The following is a 20,376-nucleotide window of genomic DNA, read 5'->3' as shown; positions in this document are numbered from 1 at the left end:
TTATCATGAATAATATGCTAAATATGATCAAGATCATCATAATGAAAATTATGGTTGTCGTAGTAACCATTATTTATCATGAATAATATGCTAAATATGATCAAAATCATCATAATGATAATTATCGTTGCCATGGCATCTATGATTTGTCATGAATAATATGCTAAATATGATAAAGATCATCATAATGATCATCATGGTTGAATTTGCAACCATACTTTTTTATGATTAATGTGTTAATTTTGATCATTATTATCAAAATGATGATAATGGTTGCCATAGCAACTATCATTTATCATGAATAATATGCTAAATATGATCAAGATATTCATCATGAAAATTATGGTTGTTATAGTAACCAATATTTATCATGAATAATATCCTAAATATGATCAAGATCATCACAATAAAAATTATATTTGCCATGGTAACCATCATTTATATTGAATAATATACTAAATATGATCAAGATCATCATAATGATATGTTAATTTTAATCATTATCATCAAAAGTATGATAATAGTTGCCATGGTAACCATCATTTATCATAAATAATATGCTAAATATGATCAAGATCATCATAATGAAAATTATGGATGCCATAGTAACCATCATTTATCATGAATAATATGCTAAATATGATCAAGATCATCATAATGAAAATTATGGTTGCCATGGTAACCATCATTTTCATAAATAATATGCTAAATATGATCAAAATCATCTTAATATGTTAATTTTGATCATTATCATCAAAATGATGATAATGGTTGCCATGGTAACCAGTCATTTATTATGAATGATATGCTAAATATGATCAAGATCATCATAATGAAAATTATAGTTGCCATAGTAACCATCATTTATAATGAATAATATGCTAAATATGATAAAGATCATCATAATGATCATCTTGGTTGAAATTGCAACCATAATTTATTATGATTAACATGTTAATTTTGATCATTATCATCAAAACGATGATAATGGTTGCCATGGCAACAATCATTTATCATGAATAATATATAAATGTTCAAGATCATCATAATCAAAATTATGGTTGCCATAGTAACCATTATTTATCATGAATAATATGCTAAATATGATCAAGATCATCATAATGATCATCTTGGTTGAAATTGCAACCAGAATTTATTATGATTAATATGTTAATTTTGATCATTATCGTGAAAATGATGATAATGGTTGCAATAACAACAATAATTTATCATGAATAATATGCTAAATATGATCAAGATCATCATAATAAAAATTATGGTTGCCATGGTAACCATCATTTATCATAAATAATATGCTAAATATGATCAAGATCATCATAATGAAAATTATGGTTGCCATAGTAACCATCATTTATCATGAATAATATGCTAAATATGATCAAGATCTTCATAATAAAAATTATGGTTGCCATGGTAACCATCATTTATCATAAATAATATGCTAAATATGATCAAGATCATCATAATGAAAATTAAGGTTGCCATAGTAACCATCATTTATCATGAATAATATGCTAAATATGATCAAGATCATCATAATGAAAATTATGGTTGCCATAGTAACCATCATTTTCATGAATAATATGCTAAATATGATCAAAATCATCATAATATGTTAATTTTGATCATTATCATTAAAATGATGAAAATGGTTGCCATGGTAACCATCATTTATTATGAATGATATGCTAAATATGATCAAGATCATCATAATGAAAATTATAGTTGCCATAGTAACCATCATTTATAATGAATAATATGCTAAATATGATCAAGATCATCATAATGATCATCATAGTTGAAATTGCAACCATAATTTATTTTGATTAATATGTTAAGTTTTATCATTTTCATCAAAAAAATAATAATGGTTGCCATAGCAACAATTACTTATCATGAATAATATGTTACATATGATCAAGATCATAATAATGAAAATTATGGTTGCCATAGTAACCATTATTTATCATGAATAATATGCTAAACATGATCAAGATCATCATAATGAAAATCATGGTTGCCATGGTAACCATCATTTATCATGAATAATATGCTAAATATGATCAAGATCATCATAATGAAAATTATGGTTGCAATGGTAACCATCATTTATCATGAATAATATGCTAAATATGATCAAGATCATAATAATATGTTAATTTTGATCATTATCTTGAAAATGATGATAATGGGTGTCACGGTAACAATCATTTATCATGAATAATATGCTAATTATGATCAAGATCATCATAATAAAAATTATGGTTCCCATGGTAACCATCATTTATTATGAATAATATGCTAATTATGATCAAAATCATCATAATGAGCATCATAGTTGCCTTAACAACCATAATTTCTTACGAATAATATGCTAATTATGATCAAAATTATCATAATGAACATCATAGTTGCCGTAGCAACCATCATTTATTGTGATTAATATGCTAATTATGGTCAAAATCTTCATAATGATAATCACAGTTGCCATAGCAACCATCATTTACTATGATTAATATGCTAATTATGATCAAAATTTTCATTATGATAATCATAGTTGCCATGGCAACCATCATTTATTATGATTATTATTCTAATTATGGTCAAAATCATCGTAATGATCATTATGGTTGCTATGGCAACCATCATTTATTATGATTAATATGCTAATTATGATCAAGATCATCATAATGAGCATCAAGGTTGCCTTGGCAACCATCATTTATTATGATTAATATGGTAATTATGATCAAGATCATCACAATGATCATCATAGTTGCCATGGCAACCATCATTTATTATGATTAATATGCTAATTATGATAAAAATCATCATAATGATCATCATGGTTGCCATGGTAACCATCATTTGTTATGATTAATATGCTAATTATGATCAAAATCATCATAATGAGCATCATGCTTGCAATAGCAACCATCATTTATTATGATCAAAATGCTAATTATGATACAGATCATCATAATGATGATCATAGTTGCTAGAGCAACCATCATTTATTATGATTAATATGCTAATTATGGTCAAAATCATCATAATGATCATCATGCTTGCCATTGCAACCATTATTTATTATGAGTAATATGCTAATTATGATCAAGATCATCATAATGATCATCATGGTTGCCATGGTAACCATCATTTATTATGATTAATATGCTAATTATGATCAAAATCATCATAATGAGCATCATAGTTTCCATAGCAACCATCATTTATTATGAGTAATATGCTAATTATGATCAAGATCATCATAATGAGCATCAAGGTTGCCTTGGGAACCATCATTTATTATGATTAATATGGTAATTATGATCAAGATCATCACAATGATCATCATGGTTGCCATGGCAACCATCATTTATTATGAATAATATGCTAGTGATGATCAAGATCATCATAATGATCATCATAGTTGCAATGGCAACCATCATTTATTATGATTAATATGTTAATTATCATCAAGATCATCACAATGATCATCATAGTTGCCATGGCAACCATCATTTTTTATGAATAATATGCTAATTATGATCAAAGTCATCATAATGATCATCATGGTTGTAATGGTAACCATCATTTATTATGAATAATATGCTAATTATGATCAATATAATCATAATGATCATCATAGTTGCCATAGCAAAAATCATTTATTATTATTAATCTGCTAATTATGATCAAAATCATCATAATGATCATCATAGTTGCCATGGCAACCATTATTTATTGTGATTAATATGCTAATTATGATCAAAATCAACATAATGAGCATCATGGTTTTCATGGCAACCATAATTTATTATGATCATTATTCTAATTATGGTCAAAATCATCATAATGATCATCATGGTTGCCAAAGTAACTATAATTTATTATGAATAATATGCTAATTATGATCAAAATCATCATAATGAGCATCATAGTTGCCATGGCAACCATCATTTCTTACGATTAATATGCTAATTATGATCAAAATCATCATAATGAACATAATAGTTGCCGTGGCAACCATCATTTATTATGATTAGTATGCTAATTATGGTCAAAATCATCATAATGATCATCACAGTTGCCATGGCAACCATCATTTAGTATGATTAATATGCTAATTATGATCAAGATCATCATAATGATCATCATAGTTGCCATGGCAACCATCATTTATTATAATTAATATGGTAATTATGATCAAAATCATCATAATGAGCATCATAGTTGCCATGGCAACCATCATTTATTATGATTAATATGGTAATTATGATCAAAATCATCATAATGATCATCATAGTCGCAATGATCACAATGATCATCGTGGTTGCCATAGCAACCATCATTTAGTATGATTAATATGCTAATTATGATCAAAATTATCATTATGATCATTATAGTTGCTATGGGAACCATCATTTATTAAGATTAATATGCTAATTATGATCAAATCACAATAATGAGCATCATGCTTGCCATGGCAACCATCATTTATTATGATTAATATTCTAATTATGGTCAAAATCATCATAATGATCATATTGGTTGCCATTGCAACCATCATTTATTATGATTAATATGCTAGTGATGATCAAGATCATCATAATGATCATCATAGTTGCAATGGCAACCATCATTTATTATGATTAATATGCAAATTATGATCAAAATCATCATAATGAGCATCATGCTTGCCATGGCAACCATCATTTATTATGATTAATATGATAATTATGATCCAGATCATCATAATGATGATCATAGTTGCCATGGCAACCATAATTTATTTTTATTAATATGCTAATTATGATCAAAATCATCATAATGATCATCATGGTCACCATGGCAACCATAATTTATTGTGATTAATATGCTAATTATGGTCAAAATCATCATAATGATCATCTTGGTGTCCATTGCAACCATAATTAATTATGACTAATATGCTAATTATGATCAAGATCATCATAATGATCATCATAGTTGCCATAGCAACCATTATTTATTATGATTAATATGCTAATTATGATCAAAATCATCATAATGATCATCATGGTTGCCATGGCAACCATCATTTATTATGATTAATATGCTAATTATGATCAAGATCATCATAATGATCATCATGGTTGCCATGGCAACCATCATTTATTATGATTAATATGCTAATTATGATCAAGATCATCATAATGAGCGTCATGGTTGTAATGGCAACCATCATTTATTATGATTAATATGCTAATAATAGTCAAAATCATCATAATGAGCATCATGGTTGCCATAACAACCATCATTTATTATGATTAATATGCTAATTATGGTCAAGATCATCATAATGATCATTATGGTTGCCATGGTAACCATAATTTATTATGAACAATATGCTAATTTTGATCAAAACCATCATAATGAGCATCTTAGTTGCCATGGCAACCATCATTTATTATGATTAATATGCTAATTATGATCAAGATCATCATAATGATCATCATAGTTGCGATAACAACCATCATTTATTATGATGAATATGCTAATTATGGTCAAAATCATCATAATGATCATCATGGTTGCGATGGCAACCATCATTTATTATGAATAATATGCTAATTATGATCAAGATCATCATAATGATCATCATAGTTGCAATGGCAATCATTATTTATTATGATTAATATGCTAATTTTGATCAAATTCATCATAATGAGCATCATGGTGGCCATGGCAACCATCATTTATTTTGATTAATATGCTAGTGATGATCAAGATCATCATAATGATCATCATAGTTGCAATGGCAACCATCATTTATTATGGATAATATGCTAATTATGATCAATATCATCACAATGATCATCATAGTTGCCATGGCAACCACATTTTTTATGAATAATATGCTAATTATGATAAAAGTCATCATAATGATCATCATGGTTGTAATGGTAACCATCATTTATTATGATTAATATGCTAATTATGATCAAGATCATCATAATGAGCATCATGGTTGCCATGGCAACCATCATTTATTATGAATAATATGCTAATTATGATCAAGATAATCATCATGATCATCATAGTTGCCATGGCAAAAATCATTTATTATTATTAATGTGCTAATTATGATCAAAATCATCATAATGATCATCATAGTTGCCATGGCAACCATTATTTATTGTGATTAATATGCTAATTATGATCAAAATCAACATAATGAGCATCATGGTTTTCATGGCAACCATAATTTATTATAATCATTATTCTAATTATGGTCAAAATCATCATAATGATCATCATGGTTGCCAAAGTAACTATCCTTTATTATAAATAATATGCTAATTATGATCAAAATCATCATAAGAGCATCATAGTTGCTATGGCAACCATCATTTCTTACGATTAATATGCTAATTATGATCAAGATCATCATAATGATCATCATAGTTGCAATGGAACCATCATTTATTATGATGAATATGCTAACTACCATCAAAATCATCATAATGATCATCATGGTTGCGATGGCAACCATAATTTATTATGATTAATATGCTAATTATGATGAAGATCATCATAATGATCATCATTGTTGCCATGGCAACCATAATTTATTATGATTAATATGCTAATTATATTCAAAAAAATCATAATGATCATCATGGTTGCCATGACAACCATTATTTATTATGGGTAATATGCTAATTATAATCAAGATCATCATAATGATCATCATGGTTGCCATGGTAACCATCATTTATTATTATTAAAATGCTAATTATGATCAAAATCATCGTAATGAGCATCATGGATGCCATGGCAACCATCATTTATTACGATTAATATGGTAATTATGATCAAGATCATTATAATGATCATCATAGTTGCCATAGCAACCACCATTTATCAAGATTAATATGCTAATTATGATCAAAATCATCATAATGATCATCATGGTTGCCAAGGCAACCATAATTTATTTTGATTAATATGCTAATTATGATCAAAGTCATCATAATGAGCATCATGGTTGCCATAGCAACCATCATTTATAATGATTATTATGCTAATTATGATCAAAATCATCATAATGATCATCATAGTTGCCATGGCAACCCCCATTTACTATGATGAATATGCTAATTATGGTCAAAATCATCATAATGATCATGATGGTTGCGATAGCAACCATAATTTATTATGATTAATATGCTAATTATGATCAAGATCATCATAATGATCATCATAGTTGCTATGGCAACCATCATTTATTATGATTATTATGCTAATTATGATCAAAATCATCATAATGAGCATCATAGTTGTCATGGTAACCATCATTTATTAAGATTAATATTTTAATTATGGTAAAAATCATCATAATGATCATCATGGTTGCCATGGTAACCATCATTTATTATGAATAATATCGTAATTATGATCAAGATCATCATAATGAGCATCATAGTTGCCATCGCAACCGTCATTTATTATGATTAATATGCTAATTATGATCAAGATCATCATAATGATCATCATAGTTGCCATGGCAACCATAATTTATTATAATTAATATGCTAATTATGATCAAAATCATCATAATGATCATCATGGTTGCAATGGCAATCATAATTTATTATGATTAATATGCTAATTATTATCAAGATCATTATAATGATCATCATAGTTGCCATGGCAACTATCATTTATTATGATTAATATGCTATTAATGATCAAGATCATCATAATGAGGATCATGGTTGCCATGGCAACAATCATTTAGTATATTTAATATGGTAATTATGATCAAGATCATCATAATGATCATCATAGTTGCCAAGGCAACCATAATTTATTATGATTAATATCGTAATTTTGATCAAGATCATCATAATGATCATCATAGTTGCTATGGCAACCATAATTTATTATAATGAATGTGCTAATTATGATCAAAATCATCATAATGATCATCATGGTTGCGATGGCAACCATCATTTATTATAATTAATATGCTAATTATGATCAAGACCATCATAATGATCATCATAGTTGCTATGGCAACCATAATTTATTATGATTAATATGCTAATTATGATCAAAATCATCATAATGAGCATCATAGTTGCCATAGCAACCACCATTTATTATGATTAGTATGGTAATTATGATCAAGATCATCATATTGATCATCATAGTTGCCATGGCAACTATCATTTATCATGATTAATATGCTAATTATGATCAAAATCATCATAATGATCATCATAGTTGCCATGGCAACCATAAATTATTATGATTAATACGCTAATTACGATCAAAGTCATCATAATGAGCATCATGGTTGCTATAGCAACTATCATTTATTATGAATAATATGCTAATTATGATCAAAATCATCATAATGAGCATCATAGTTGTCATGGTAACCATCATTTATTCAGATTAATATTCTAATTATGGTCAAAATCATCATAATGATCATCCTGGTTGCCATGGTAACCATTATTTATTATGAATAATATCCTAATTATGATCAAGATCATCATAATGAGCATCATAGTTGCAATCGCAACCATCATTTACTATGATTAATATGCTAATTATTATCAAGATCATCAAAATGATCATCATAGTTGCCATGGCAACCATCATTTATCATGATTAATATGCTAATTATTTTCAAGGTCATCATAATGATCATCATGGTTGCAATGGTAACCATCATTTAATATTAATAATATGCTAATTATGATCAAAATCATCATAATGAGCATCATAGTTGCCATTGCAACCATCATTTATTATGATTAATAAGGTAATTATGATCAAGATCATCATAATGATCATCATAGTTGCCATGGAAACCATCATTTATCATGATTAATATGCTAAATATGATCAAAATCATCATAATGATCATCATGGTTGCCATGGCAACCATAATTTATTATGATTAATATGCTAATTATGATCAAAGTCATCATAATGATCATCATAGTTGCTATGGCAACCATAATTTATTATGATTAATATGCTAATTATGATCAAGATCATCATAATGATCATAATAGTTGCCATGGCCACCATCATTTATTATGATTAATATGCTAATTATGATCAAAATGATCATAATGATCATCATAGTTGCCATGGCAACCATCATTTATGATGATTAATATGCTAATTATGGTCAGAATCATCATAATGGTCATCATGGTTGCCATGGCAACCATTAATTATTATAGATGAGTATTATGCTAATTATTATCAAGATCATCATAATGATCATCATAGTTGCCATGGTAACCCTAATTTATTATTATTAATATGGTAATTATGATCAAGATCATCATAATGATCATCATAGTTGTTATGGAAACCATCATTTATCATGATTAATATGCTAATTATGATCAAAATCATCATAATGATTATCATAGTTGTCATGGCAACCATACTTTATTATGACTAATATGCTAATTATGATCAAGATCATCATAATGATCATCATAGTTGCCATGACAACCATCATTTATTATGATTAATATGCTAATTATTATCAAGATCATCATATTGATCATCATGGTTGCCATAGCAACTATCATTTATTATGATTAACATGCTAATTATGATCAAGATCATCATAATGATCATCATAGTTGCCATGGCAACCATCATTTATTATGAATAATATGCTAATTATGATAAAAATCATCATAATGATCATTATAGTTGCTATGGCAACCATAATTTATTATGATTAATAAGCTAATTATGATCAAGATCATCACAATGATCATCATAGTTCTATGGCAACCATAATTTATTATTATTAATATGCTAATTATGATCAAAATCATCATAATGAGCATAATTGTTGTAATGGCAACCATCATTTATCTTGATTAATATGCTAATTATGGTCAGAATCATCATAATGGTCATCATGGTTGCCATAGCAACCATGATTTATTATGATTAATATGCTAAATATTATCAAGATCATCATATTGATCATCATGGTAGCCATAGCAACCATAATTTATTATGATTAATATGCTAATTATGATCAAAATCATCATAATGAGCATCATGGTTGCTATAGCAACCATCATTTATTATGATTAATATGCTAATTATGATCAAGATCATCATAATGATCATCATAGTTGCCATGGCAACTATCATTTATTATAATGAATATGCTAATTATGGTCAAAATCATCATAATGATCATCATGATTGCGATGACAATCATCTTTTATTATGATTAATATTCTAATTATGATCAACATCATCATAATGATCATCATGGTTGCATAGCAACCATAATTTATTGTGATTAATATGCTAATTATGATCAAAATCATCATAATGAGCATCATGGTTGCCATAGCAACTATAATTTATTATGACTAATATGCTAATGATGATCAAGATCATCATAATGATCATCATAGTTGCCATCGCAACCGTAATTTATTATTATTAATATGCTAATTATGATCAAAATCATCATAATAAGCATAATAGTTGTAATGGCAACCATCATTTATTATGATTAATATGGTAATTATGATCAAGATAATCATAATGATCATCATAGTTGCCATAGCAACCATCATTATCATGATTAATATGCTAATTATGATCAAAATCATCATAATGATCATCATGGTTGCCATGGCAACCAAAAATTATTATGATTAATATGCTAATTACGATCAAAGTCATCATAATGAGCATCATGGTTGGTATAGCAACCATCATTTATTATGAATAATATGCTAATTATGATCAAAATCATCATAATGAGCATCATAGTTGTCATGGTAACCATCATTTATTCAGATTAATATTCTAATTATGGTCAAAATCATCATAATGATCATCATGGTTGCCATGGTAACCATCATTTATTATGATTAATAATCTAATAATGATGAACATCATCATAATGATTATCATAGTTGCCATTGCAACCATCATTTATTATGAATAATATGGTAATTTTGATCAAGATCATCGTAATGATCATCATAGTTGCCATGGCAACTATTATTTATTATGATTAATATGCTAATTATGATCAAGATCATCATAATGGTCAACATAGTTGCCATATCAACCATAATTTATTATGATTAATATGCTAATTATGATCAAAATCATCATAATGAGCATCATGGTTGCCATAGCAACCATCATTTATTATGATTAATATGCTAATTATGAACAAGATCATCATAATGATCATCATAGTTGCCATAGCAACCATCATTTATTATAATTAATATGCTAATTATGATTAAAATCATCATAATGATCATCATGGTTGCGATGAAATTTACAATAATCAATCATGCAATAAAATTAAGTATAATAGTTCTACAGACTATTTACAAAAACAACTTAACTAGACTACTCGCTAATGTTGGAGTTCCATTCCGACAACGTAATGTCGTTAGTTGATGTGATGGACGCAGTCCTCCAACTTCGACTGCCACGAACACACACCACGCGAGCTCTAAGCAAAGCAAAGGCGATCTTTCGTCGTAACCAGCTAACCACCATAGATGTAGAATGATTCTTCTTGTCAGCCAGCTTCGCACCCAGGAAGGAAAGAAAATGTTGGGTCTCTCTTCCGCATCCGCCAAAGGCGCTGAAGACGACCGGTGTGAAGGAGCCATGCTCGACCTCAACAATCCGTTGGTTGTAATGTCGCTTCTTTTCCCGTTCGTTGGCTTTACACGAGCTGCTCAACGTCTGGCGTCGATGTGTAGAGGCGTATGGGTTAAACACCCTTACATCAAAAAATGCCTTTTCACATCTCTGCCAGAAACCTCTCGCAGCAATGTCCACTCTGGCGTCATCGGCTGAGTTAGCACTGGATGGAAGAACCTCGCCAGTCAAAGGAGCAAGAGCAGGTTCAATTGAAACATCGTAAGCAACGTCATCGATAGCAGCAGCAAGTAGATCACGGATCTCATTATGTCTTCGATGGATAAAACCTCCTTTCAGGCACGACAGGGCATGATCTACCGTGAACGATTTTCCACAAGCGCAGAAAGATGGAAGGCGTTTCAAAGGCCATCGATAACGCATGTAGATTGCATCAAAGAACTCACGCTTGGTCAAGATGTAGCCCTCTTCAGCAAGTGGCAGAGCAGTTAGCCAAGCTGAGGATCCTTTCAACTGGGCGAGGTCATTTGCTCGAATCTGCTCTTCACTCATGCTCGATCTCAAGTTCTGTAGCAGCAACGAGTTCCTAGCTTGACGTTGTTTTGCAATCTCACGGCGAAGATCGTGGATGGAATCTCCATGTTCTGCTGATGGTGTACCATTCTGGTGGATGATTCTACTTGAGAGAAGATGACAGATGGTTGTGGAGTTCAAATGTTCTTCATCACAGATGTCGTTAAAGATCGGAATACCAAGACCTCCCATACGAGCTGGAAGCGAAACCAATTGTCGCTCATGGATGGACAAGCTACGGTTATCGAGGAGTGCAGGAAGGAGCTTCAGGTTGATGGTGTCGTCAACAAGCTGCATCGCGGTCTTGATACCTGGAACGGCACGAATGTGGTAAGTAAATCTGTGCCGAAAACCCGAGACAAACGCCGTGTATGCTGCTTGGGGTTGGAATTTGGCAATTTCACTCAAAACGTGAAGTTGCTGGCACCATTTACTAACTAAAGAACTAATATACTTATCTTTTCCGTCATCCGATCCAAGATATCCTCCAAGGTACTTATGCCCTTCACTTGAAATTCGTACATTAGTTCCAGCGAAGATCTCAATGGCAGTCTGCTCCAGGTGTGGCTTCACAATCAACCAGGATTTATCAGCTCGCGGGTAGTAACCAAGACTCGGACCATGCACGGCAATCTTCTCCCACCAGGCACGCAGTTGCATTAGCTTACCTGCCCCACTAAGGTCATCCGCGTACGCAACATGCCTTACATCACTAGCTTCACCAGATTTAATCATGAGCAGGAGTGGAGTAATGGCGACGGCGTATAACGGCATGGCTAACGGATCACCTTGCGTGGTACCTTCAGCTGATGCAATTTCTTTACCACCTTGCACGAACAATCTTGAAGCTGTTACATAACAATTGAACGTATAAACAGCCATTGCAGGACAAATGTACTGAATGTTATGTAACATGATCTTGCGGTTGATGGAATTGAACGCATTGGTGGCGTCTACCAGTAAGACAGCGTCTGTTTCTTCTTCTTCAAAAATCTTCGACATGGCGTGAACAGCAGCCTCGCAGCCTGATTGTTGTCCTGCACATAGCTGCAAGTCTCCTGCGCTATCCATGATTTGTGGTTTGGCAAAGACAATTGATTTTCCAATTATCCGTCGTAGAACCTCTCCAATCCCAATCGGTCTGACACCAGGGTTCTTGTCCAGAGGTATTAAGCGACACGCTAAGAAGGTCTCTAAGCTGGTGGTCTGATCTGCTCCAATAACGACCTTCTGGGTTGCAAGTGTTCTCGCCATTAACGCTATTGCGGATCGTAGATCTTTGCCAGCATCTCCATAGTTGCGAGACACCAAAATATGCCGCCATCCAAGTGCGTCAAGACCTGAAGGACCAGCAGCACCTTGAGTCCTCAATGCTGCTTTTGCTATGGCTGCCTCGTCGATGTTGGCGAATAACGATGGATCGACATATGGAATTTCACCATCAATCATGACGGAATGATCCTCAGGTTGTGCAGGTGGATGTTTCTGCAAGAGGTCCTTGTACACAGCGTCATTAAGAGGAAGAACTCCACCACATGATTGTTCATCCAACAAACGTAGAGCTGCGAACATGGTTGCGATTGCATCCATCATTTATTATGATTAATATGCTAATTATGGTCAAAATTATCATATAGATCATCATGGTTGCCATGGCAACCATTATTTATTATGAATAATATGCTAATTATTATCAAGATGATCATAATGATCATCATGGTTGCCATGGAAACCATGATTATGGTTGCTATAGCAACCATCATTTATTATGATTGATATGCTAATTATGATCAAAATCATCATAATGATCATCATAGTTGCTATCGCAACTATAATTAATTTTGATTAATATGCTAATTATGATCAAAATCATCATAATGAGCATCATGGTTACCATGGCAATTATAATTTATTATAATAAATATGCTAATTATGAGCAAGATCATCATAATGATCATCATAGTTGCCATGGTAACCATCATTTAGTATGATTAATATGCTAATTATGATAAAAATCATCATAATGATCATCATGCTTGCTAGTGTGACCATCATTTATTATGATAAATATGCTAATTATGATCAAAATCATCATAATGAGCATCATTGTTGTATAGCAACTATCATTTATTATGATTATATTATGATCATAGTTGCCATAAAACCATAGTTTATTATGATTAATATGGTAATTTTGATCAAGATCATCATAACGATCATCATAGTTGCCAAGGCAACCATAGTTTATTATGATTAATATGGTAATTTTGATCAAGATCATCATAGTGATCATCATAGTTGCCATGGCAACCATTATTTATTATGATTAATATGCTAATTATGATCAAAATCATCATAATGAGCATCATGGTTGCCATAGCAACCATAGTTTATTATGATTAATATGGTAATTTTGATCAAGATCATCATAGTGATCATCATAGTTGCCATGGCAACCATTATTTATTATGATTAATATGCTAATTATGATCAAAATCATCATAATGAGCATCATGGTTGCCTTATCAACCATCATTTATTATGAATAATATGCTAATTATAATCAAGATCATCATAATGATCATCATAGTTGCCATGGCAACCATAATTTATTATGATTAATATGGTAATTATCATCAAGATCATCATAATGGTCAACATAGTTCCCTTTTCAACCATAATTTATTATGATTAATATGCTAATTATGATCAAAATCATCATATTGATCATCATGGTTGCTATCGCAACTATAATTTATTATGATTAATATGCTAATTATGAATAAATCATCATAATGAGCATCATAGTTACCATGGCAATCATAATTTATTATAATAAATATGCTAATTATGATCAAGATCATCATAATGATCATCATAGTTGCCATGGCAACCATCATTTATTATGGTGAATATGCTAATTATGGTAAAAATCATGATAATGAGCATCATGGTTGCTATGGTAACCATCATATAGTATGATTAATATGCTAATTATGATAAAATCATCATAATGATCATCATGGTTGCCATAGTAACCATCATTTAGTATGATTAACATGCTAATTATGATAAAAATCATCATAATGATCATCATAGTTGCGATGGCAACCATCATTTATTATGAATAATATGCTAATTATGATCAAAATCATCATAATGATCATCATAGTTGCCATAGCAACCATCATTTATTATGAATTATATGCTAATTATGATCAAAATCATCATAATGAGCATCATGGTTGCCATGGTAACCATAATTTATTATGATTAATATGCTAATAATGATGAACATCATCATAATGATTATCATAGTTGCCATTGCAACCATCATTTATTATGAATAATATGGTAATTTTGATCAAGATCATCGTAATGATCATCATAGTTGCCATGGCAACTATTATTTATTATGATAATATGCTAATTATGATCAAGATCATCATAATGGTCAACATAGTTGCCATATCAACCATAATTTATTATGATTAATATGCTAATTATGATCAAAATCATCATAATGAGCATCATGGTTGCCATAGCAACCATCATTTATTATGATTAATATGCTAATTATGAACAAGATCATCATAATGATCATCATAGTTGCCATAGCAACCATCATTTATTATAATTAATATGCTAATTATGATTAAAATCATCATAATGATCATCATGGTTGCGATGGCATCCATCATTTATTATGATTAATATGCTAATTATGGTCAAAATTATGATAATGATCATCATGGTTGCCATGGCAACCATTATTTATTATGAGTAATATGCTAATTATTATCAAGATGATCATAATGATCATCATGGTTGCCATGGAAACCATGATTATGGTTGCTATAGCAACCATCATTTATTATGATTGATATGCTAATTATGATCAAAATCATCATAATGATCATCATAGTTGCTATCGCAACTATAATTAATTATGATTAATATGCTAATTATGATCAAAATCATCATAATGAGCATCATGGTTACCATGGCAATCATAATTTATTATGATAAATATGCTAATTATGATCAAGATCATCATAATGATCATCATAGTTGCCATGGTAACCATCATTTAGTATGAATAATATGCTAATTATGATAAAAATCATCATAATGATCATCATGCTTGCTAGTGTGACCATCATTTATTATGATAAAATATGCTAATTATGATCAAAATCATCATAATGAGCATCATTGTTGTATAGCAACTATCATTTATTATTGATTATATTATGATCATATTGCCATGGCAACCATAGTTTATTATGATTATTATGGTAATTTTGATCAAGATCATCATAACTCATCATAGTTGCCATGGCAACCATAGTTTTTATGATATGGTAATTTTGATCAAGATCATCATAGTGATCATCATAGTTGCCATGGCAACCATTATTTATTATGATTAATATGCTAATTATGATCAAAATCATCATAATGAGCATCATGGTTGCCATAGCAACCATCTTATTATGATTAATATGCTAATTATACCAAGATCATCATAATCATCATCATAGTTGCTATCGCAACTTAATTAATTATGATTAATATGCTAATTATGATCAAAATCATCATAATGAGCATCATGGATGCCATGGGAACCATGATTTATTATGATTAATAAGCTAGTTATGATCAAGACCATTATAATGATCATTATAGTTGCCATAGCAAATATCATTTATTATGATTAATATGCTAATTATGGTCAAAATGATCATAATGATCATCATGGTTGCCATGGCAACCATCATTTATTATGATTAATATGCTAATGATGGTCAAGATCATCATAATGATCATCATAGTTGCCATGGCAACTATAATTTATTAATATTATATGGATTATCATCAAGATCATCATAATGGTCAACATAGTTCCCTTATCAACCATAATTTATTATGAATTAATATGCTAATTATGATCAAAATCATCATAATGAGCATCATGCTTGCCATGGTAACCATAATTTATTATGATTAATATGCTAATAATGATCAACATCATCATAATGATTATCATAGTTGCCCTGGCAACCATCATTTATTATAATTAATATGCTAATTATGATCAAAATCATCATAATGATCATATGGTTGCCATAGCAATCATAATTTATAATGATTAATATGCTAATTATGACCAAGATCATCATAATGATCATCATGGTTGACATGGCGAACATAATTTATTATGATTAATATGCTAATTATGATCAAAATCATAATAATCAGCATCATGGTTGCCATGGTAACCATAATTTATTATGATTAATATGCTAATAATGATCAACATCATAATAATGGTTATCATAGTAGCCATGGCAACCATCATTTATTATAATTAATATGCTAATTATGATCAAAATCATCATAATTATCATCATGGTTGCCATAGCAATCATAATTTATTATGATTAATATGCTAATTATTATCAAGATCATCATAATGACCATCATAGTCTCAATGGGAACCATCATTTATTATAATTAATATATAATTATGATCAAAATCATCATAATAAGCATCATGGTTGCCATGGCAACCATCATTTATTATGATTAATATGCTAATTATGACCAAGATCATCATAATGATCATCATGGTTGACATGGCGAACATCATTTATTATGATTAATATGCTAATTATGATCAAAATCATAATAATGAGCATCATGGTTGCCATGGCAACCATTAATTATTAAAATTAATATGCTAATAATGATCAACATCATCATAATGGTTATCATAGTAGCTATGGCACCATCATTTATTATAATTAGTATGCTAATTATGACCAAGATCATCATAATGATCATCATAGTTGCAATGGCAACCATAATTTATTATGATTAATATAGTAATTTTGATCAAGATCATCATAATGATCATCATAGTTGCCATGGCAACCATTATTTATTATGATTAATATGCTAATTATGATCAAAATCATCATAATGAGCACCATAGTTACTATGGCAATCATGATTTATTATGATAAATATGCTAATTATGATCAAGATCATCATAATGATCATCATAGTTGCCATGGCAACCATCATTTATTATGATGAATATGCTAATTATGGTCAAAATCATCATAATGAGCATCATGGTTGCCATGGTAACCATCATTTAGTATGATTAATATGCTAATTATAATAAAAATCATCATAATGATCATCATGGTTGCCATGGTAACCATCATTTAGTATGATTAATATGCTAATTATGATAAAAATCATCATAATGATCATCATGGTTGCCATGGTAACCATCATTTAGTATGATTAATATGCTAATTATGATAAAAATCATCATAATGATCATCATGGTTGCAATAGCAACCATCATTTATTATGATTAATATGCTAATTATGATCAAGATCATCATAATGATCATCATAGTTGCCATGGCAACCATAATTTATTATGATTAATATAGTAATTTTGATCAAGATCATCATAATGACATCATAGTTGCCATGGCAACCATTATTTATTATGATTAATATGCTAAATATGATCAAAATCATCATAATGAGCATCATAGTTACTATGGCAATCATGATTTATTATGATAAATATGCTAATTATGATCAAGATCATCATAATGATCATCATAGTTGCCATGGCAACCATCATTTATTATGATGAATATGCTAATTATGGTCAAAATCATCATAATGAGCATCATGGTTGCCATGGTAACCATCATTTAGTATGATTAATATGCTAATTATAATAAAAATCATCATAATGATCATCATGGTTGCCATGGTAACCATCATTTAGTATGATTAATATGCTAATTATGATAAAAATCATCATAATGATCATCATGGTTGCGATAGCAACCATCATTTATTATTAATATGCTAATTATGATCAAGATCATCATAATGATCATCATAGTTGCCATTACAACCATAATTTATGATGATTAATATGGTAATTTTGATCAAGATCATCATAATGATCATCATAGTTGCCATGGCAACCATTTTTTTATGATTAATATGCTAATTATGATCAAGATCTTCATAATGGTCATCATAGTTGCCATATCAACCATAATTTATTATGAATAATATGCTAATTATGATCAAAATCATCATAATGAGCATCATAATTGCCTTATCAACCATCATTTATTATGAATAATATGCTAATAATGATCAACATCATCATAATGATTATCATAGTTGCCATGGCAACCATCATTTATTATAATTAATATGCTAAGTATGATCAAATCATCATAATGATCATCATGGTTGACATAGCAATCATAATTATAATGATTAATATGCTAATTATTATCAAGATCATTATAATGATGATCATAGTTGCAATGGCAACCATCATTTATTATGATTAATATTCTAATTATGATAAAGATCATCATAATGATCATCATAGTTGCCATAGCAACCATAATTTATTAGGATTAATATGCTAATTATGATCAAAATCATCATAATGAGCATCATGGTAGCCATATCAACCATCATTTATTTGATTAATATGCTAATTATGACCAAGATCATCATAATGATCATCATGGTAGACAAAGCGAACATCATTTATTATGATTAATATGCTAATTATGCTCAAAATCATAATAATGAGCATCATGGTTGCCATGGTAACCATAATTTATTATGATTAATATGCTATAATGATCAACATCATCATAATGGTTATCATAGTAGCCATGGCAACCTTCATTTATTATAATTAATATGCTAATTATGATCAAATCATCATAATGATCATCATGGTTGCCATGGCAATCATAATTTATTATGATTAATATGCTAATTATTTTCAAGATCATTATAATGATCATCATAGTTGCAATAGCAACCATCATTTATTATGATTAATATGCTAATTATGATCAAGATCATCATAATGATCATCATAGTTGCCATAGCAACCATAATTTATTATGATTAATATGCTAATTATGATCAAAATCATCATAATGAGCATTCAATTTTCCATAGCAACCATCTTTTATTATGATTAATATGCTAATTATGATATAGATCATCATAATG

The 20,376-nt window shown here is 29.5% G+C and overlaps 1 protein-coding gene across 1 annotated transcript; it reads right to left on the bottom strand.

Annotated features, from left to right (window-relative positions):
- Window positions 1–11,448: 11,448 nt before the first annotated feature.
- LOC114541674 lies at window positions 11,449–13,872 on the bottom strand. Its single transcript, XM_028561474.1, has one exon. The coding sequence runs from the start codon at window positions 13,870–13,872 to the stop codon at window positions 11,449–11,451; it is 2,424 nt and encodes an 807-aa protein (XP_028417275.1).
- Between the last annotated feature and the right edge of the window lie 6,504 nt (window positions 13,873–20,376).

Source organism: Dendronephthya gigantea, unplaced genomic scaffold (assembly GCF_004324835.1).
Source record: "Dendronephthya gigantea isolate DGI-Jeju-01 unplaced genomic scaffold, DenGig_1.0 000302F, whole genome shotgun sequence".
In the NCBI taxonomy this organism is placed as follows: domain Eukaryota; kingdom Metazoa; phylum Cnidaria; class Anthozoa; order Malacalcyonacea; family Nephtheidae; genus Dendronephthya; species Dendronephthya gigantea.
Note: the sequence above shows the minus strand (reverse complement) of the source record. Positions and strands in the feature narration are given on the sequence as shown.

Coding starts and splice junctions, on each gene's coding strand:
- LOC114541674 (XM_028561474.1), bottom strand. CDS start 13,872: ATGGATGCAATCGCAACCATGTTCGCAGCTCTACGTTTGTTGGATGAA.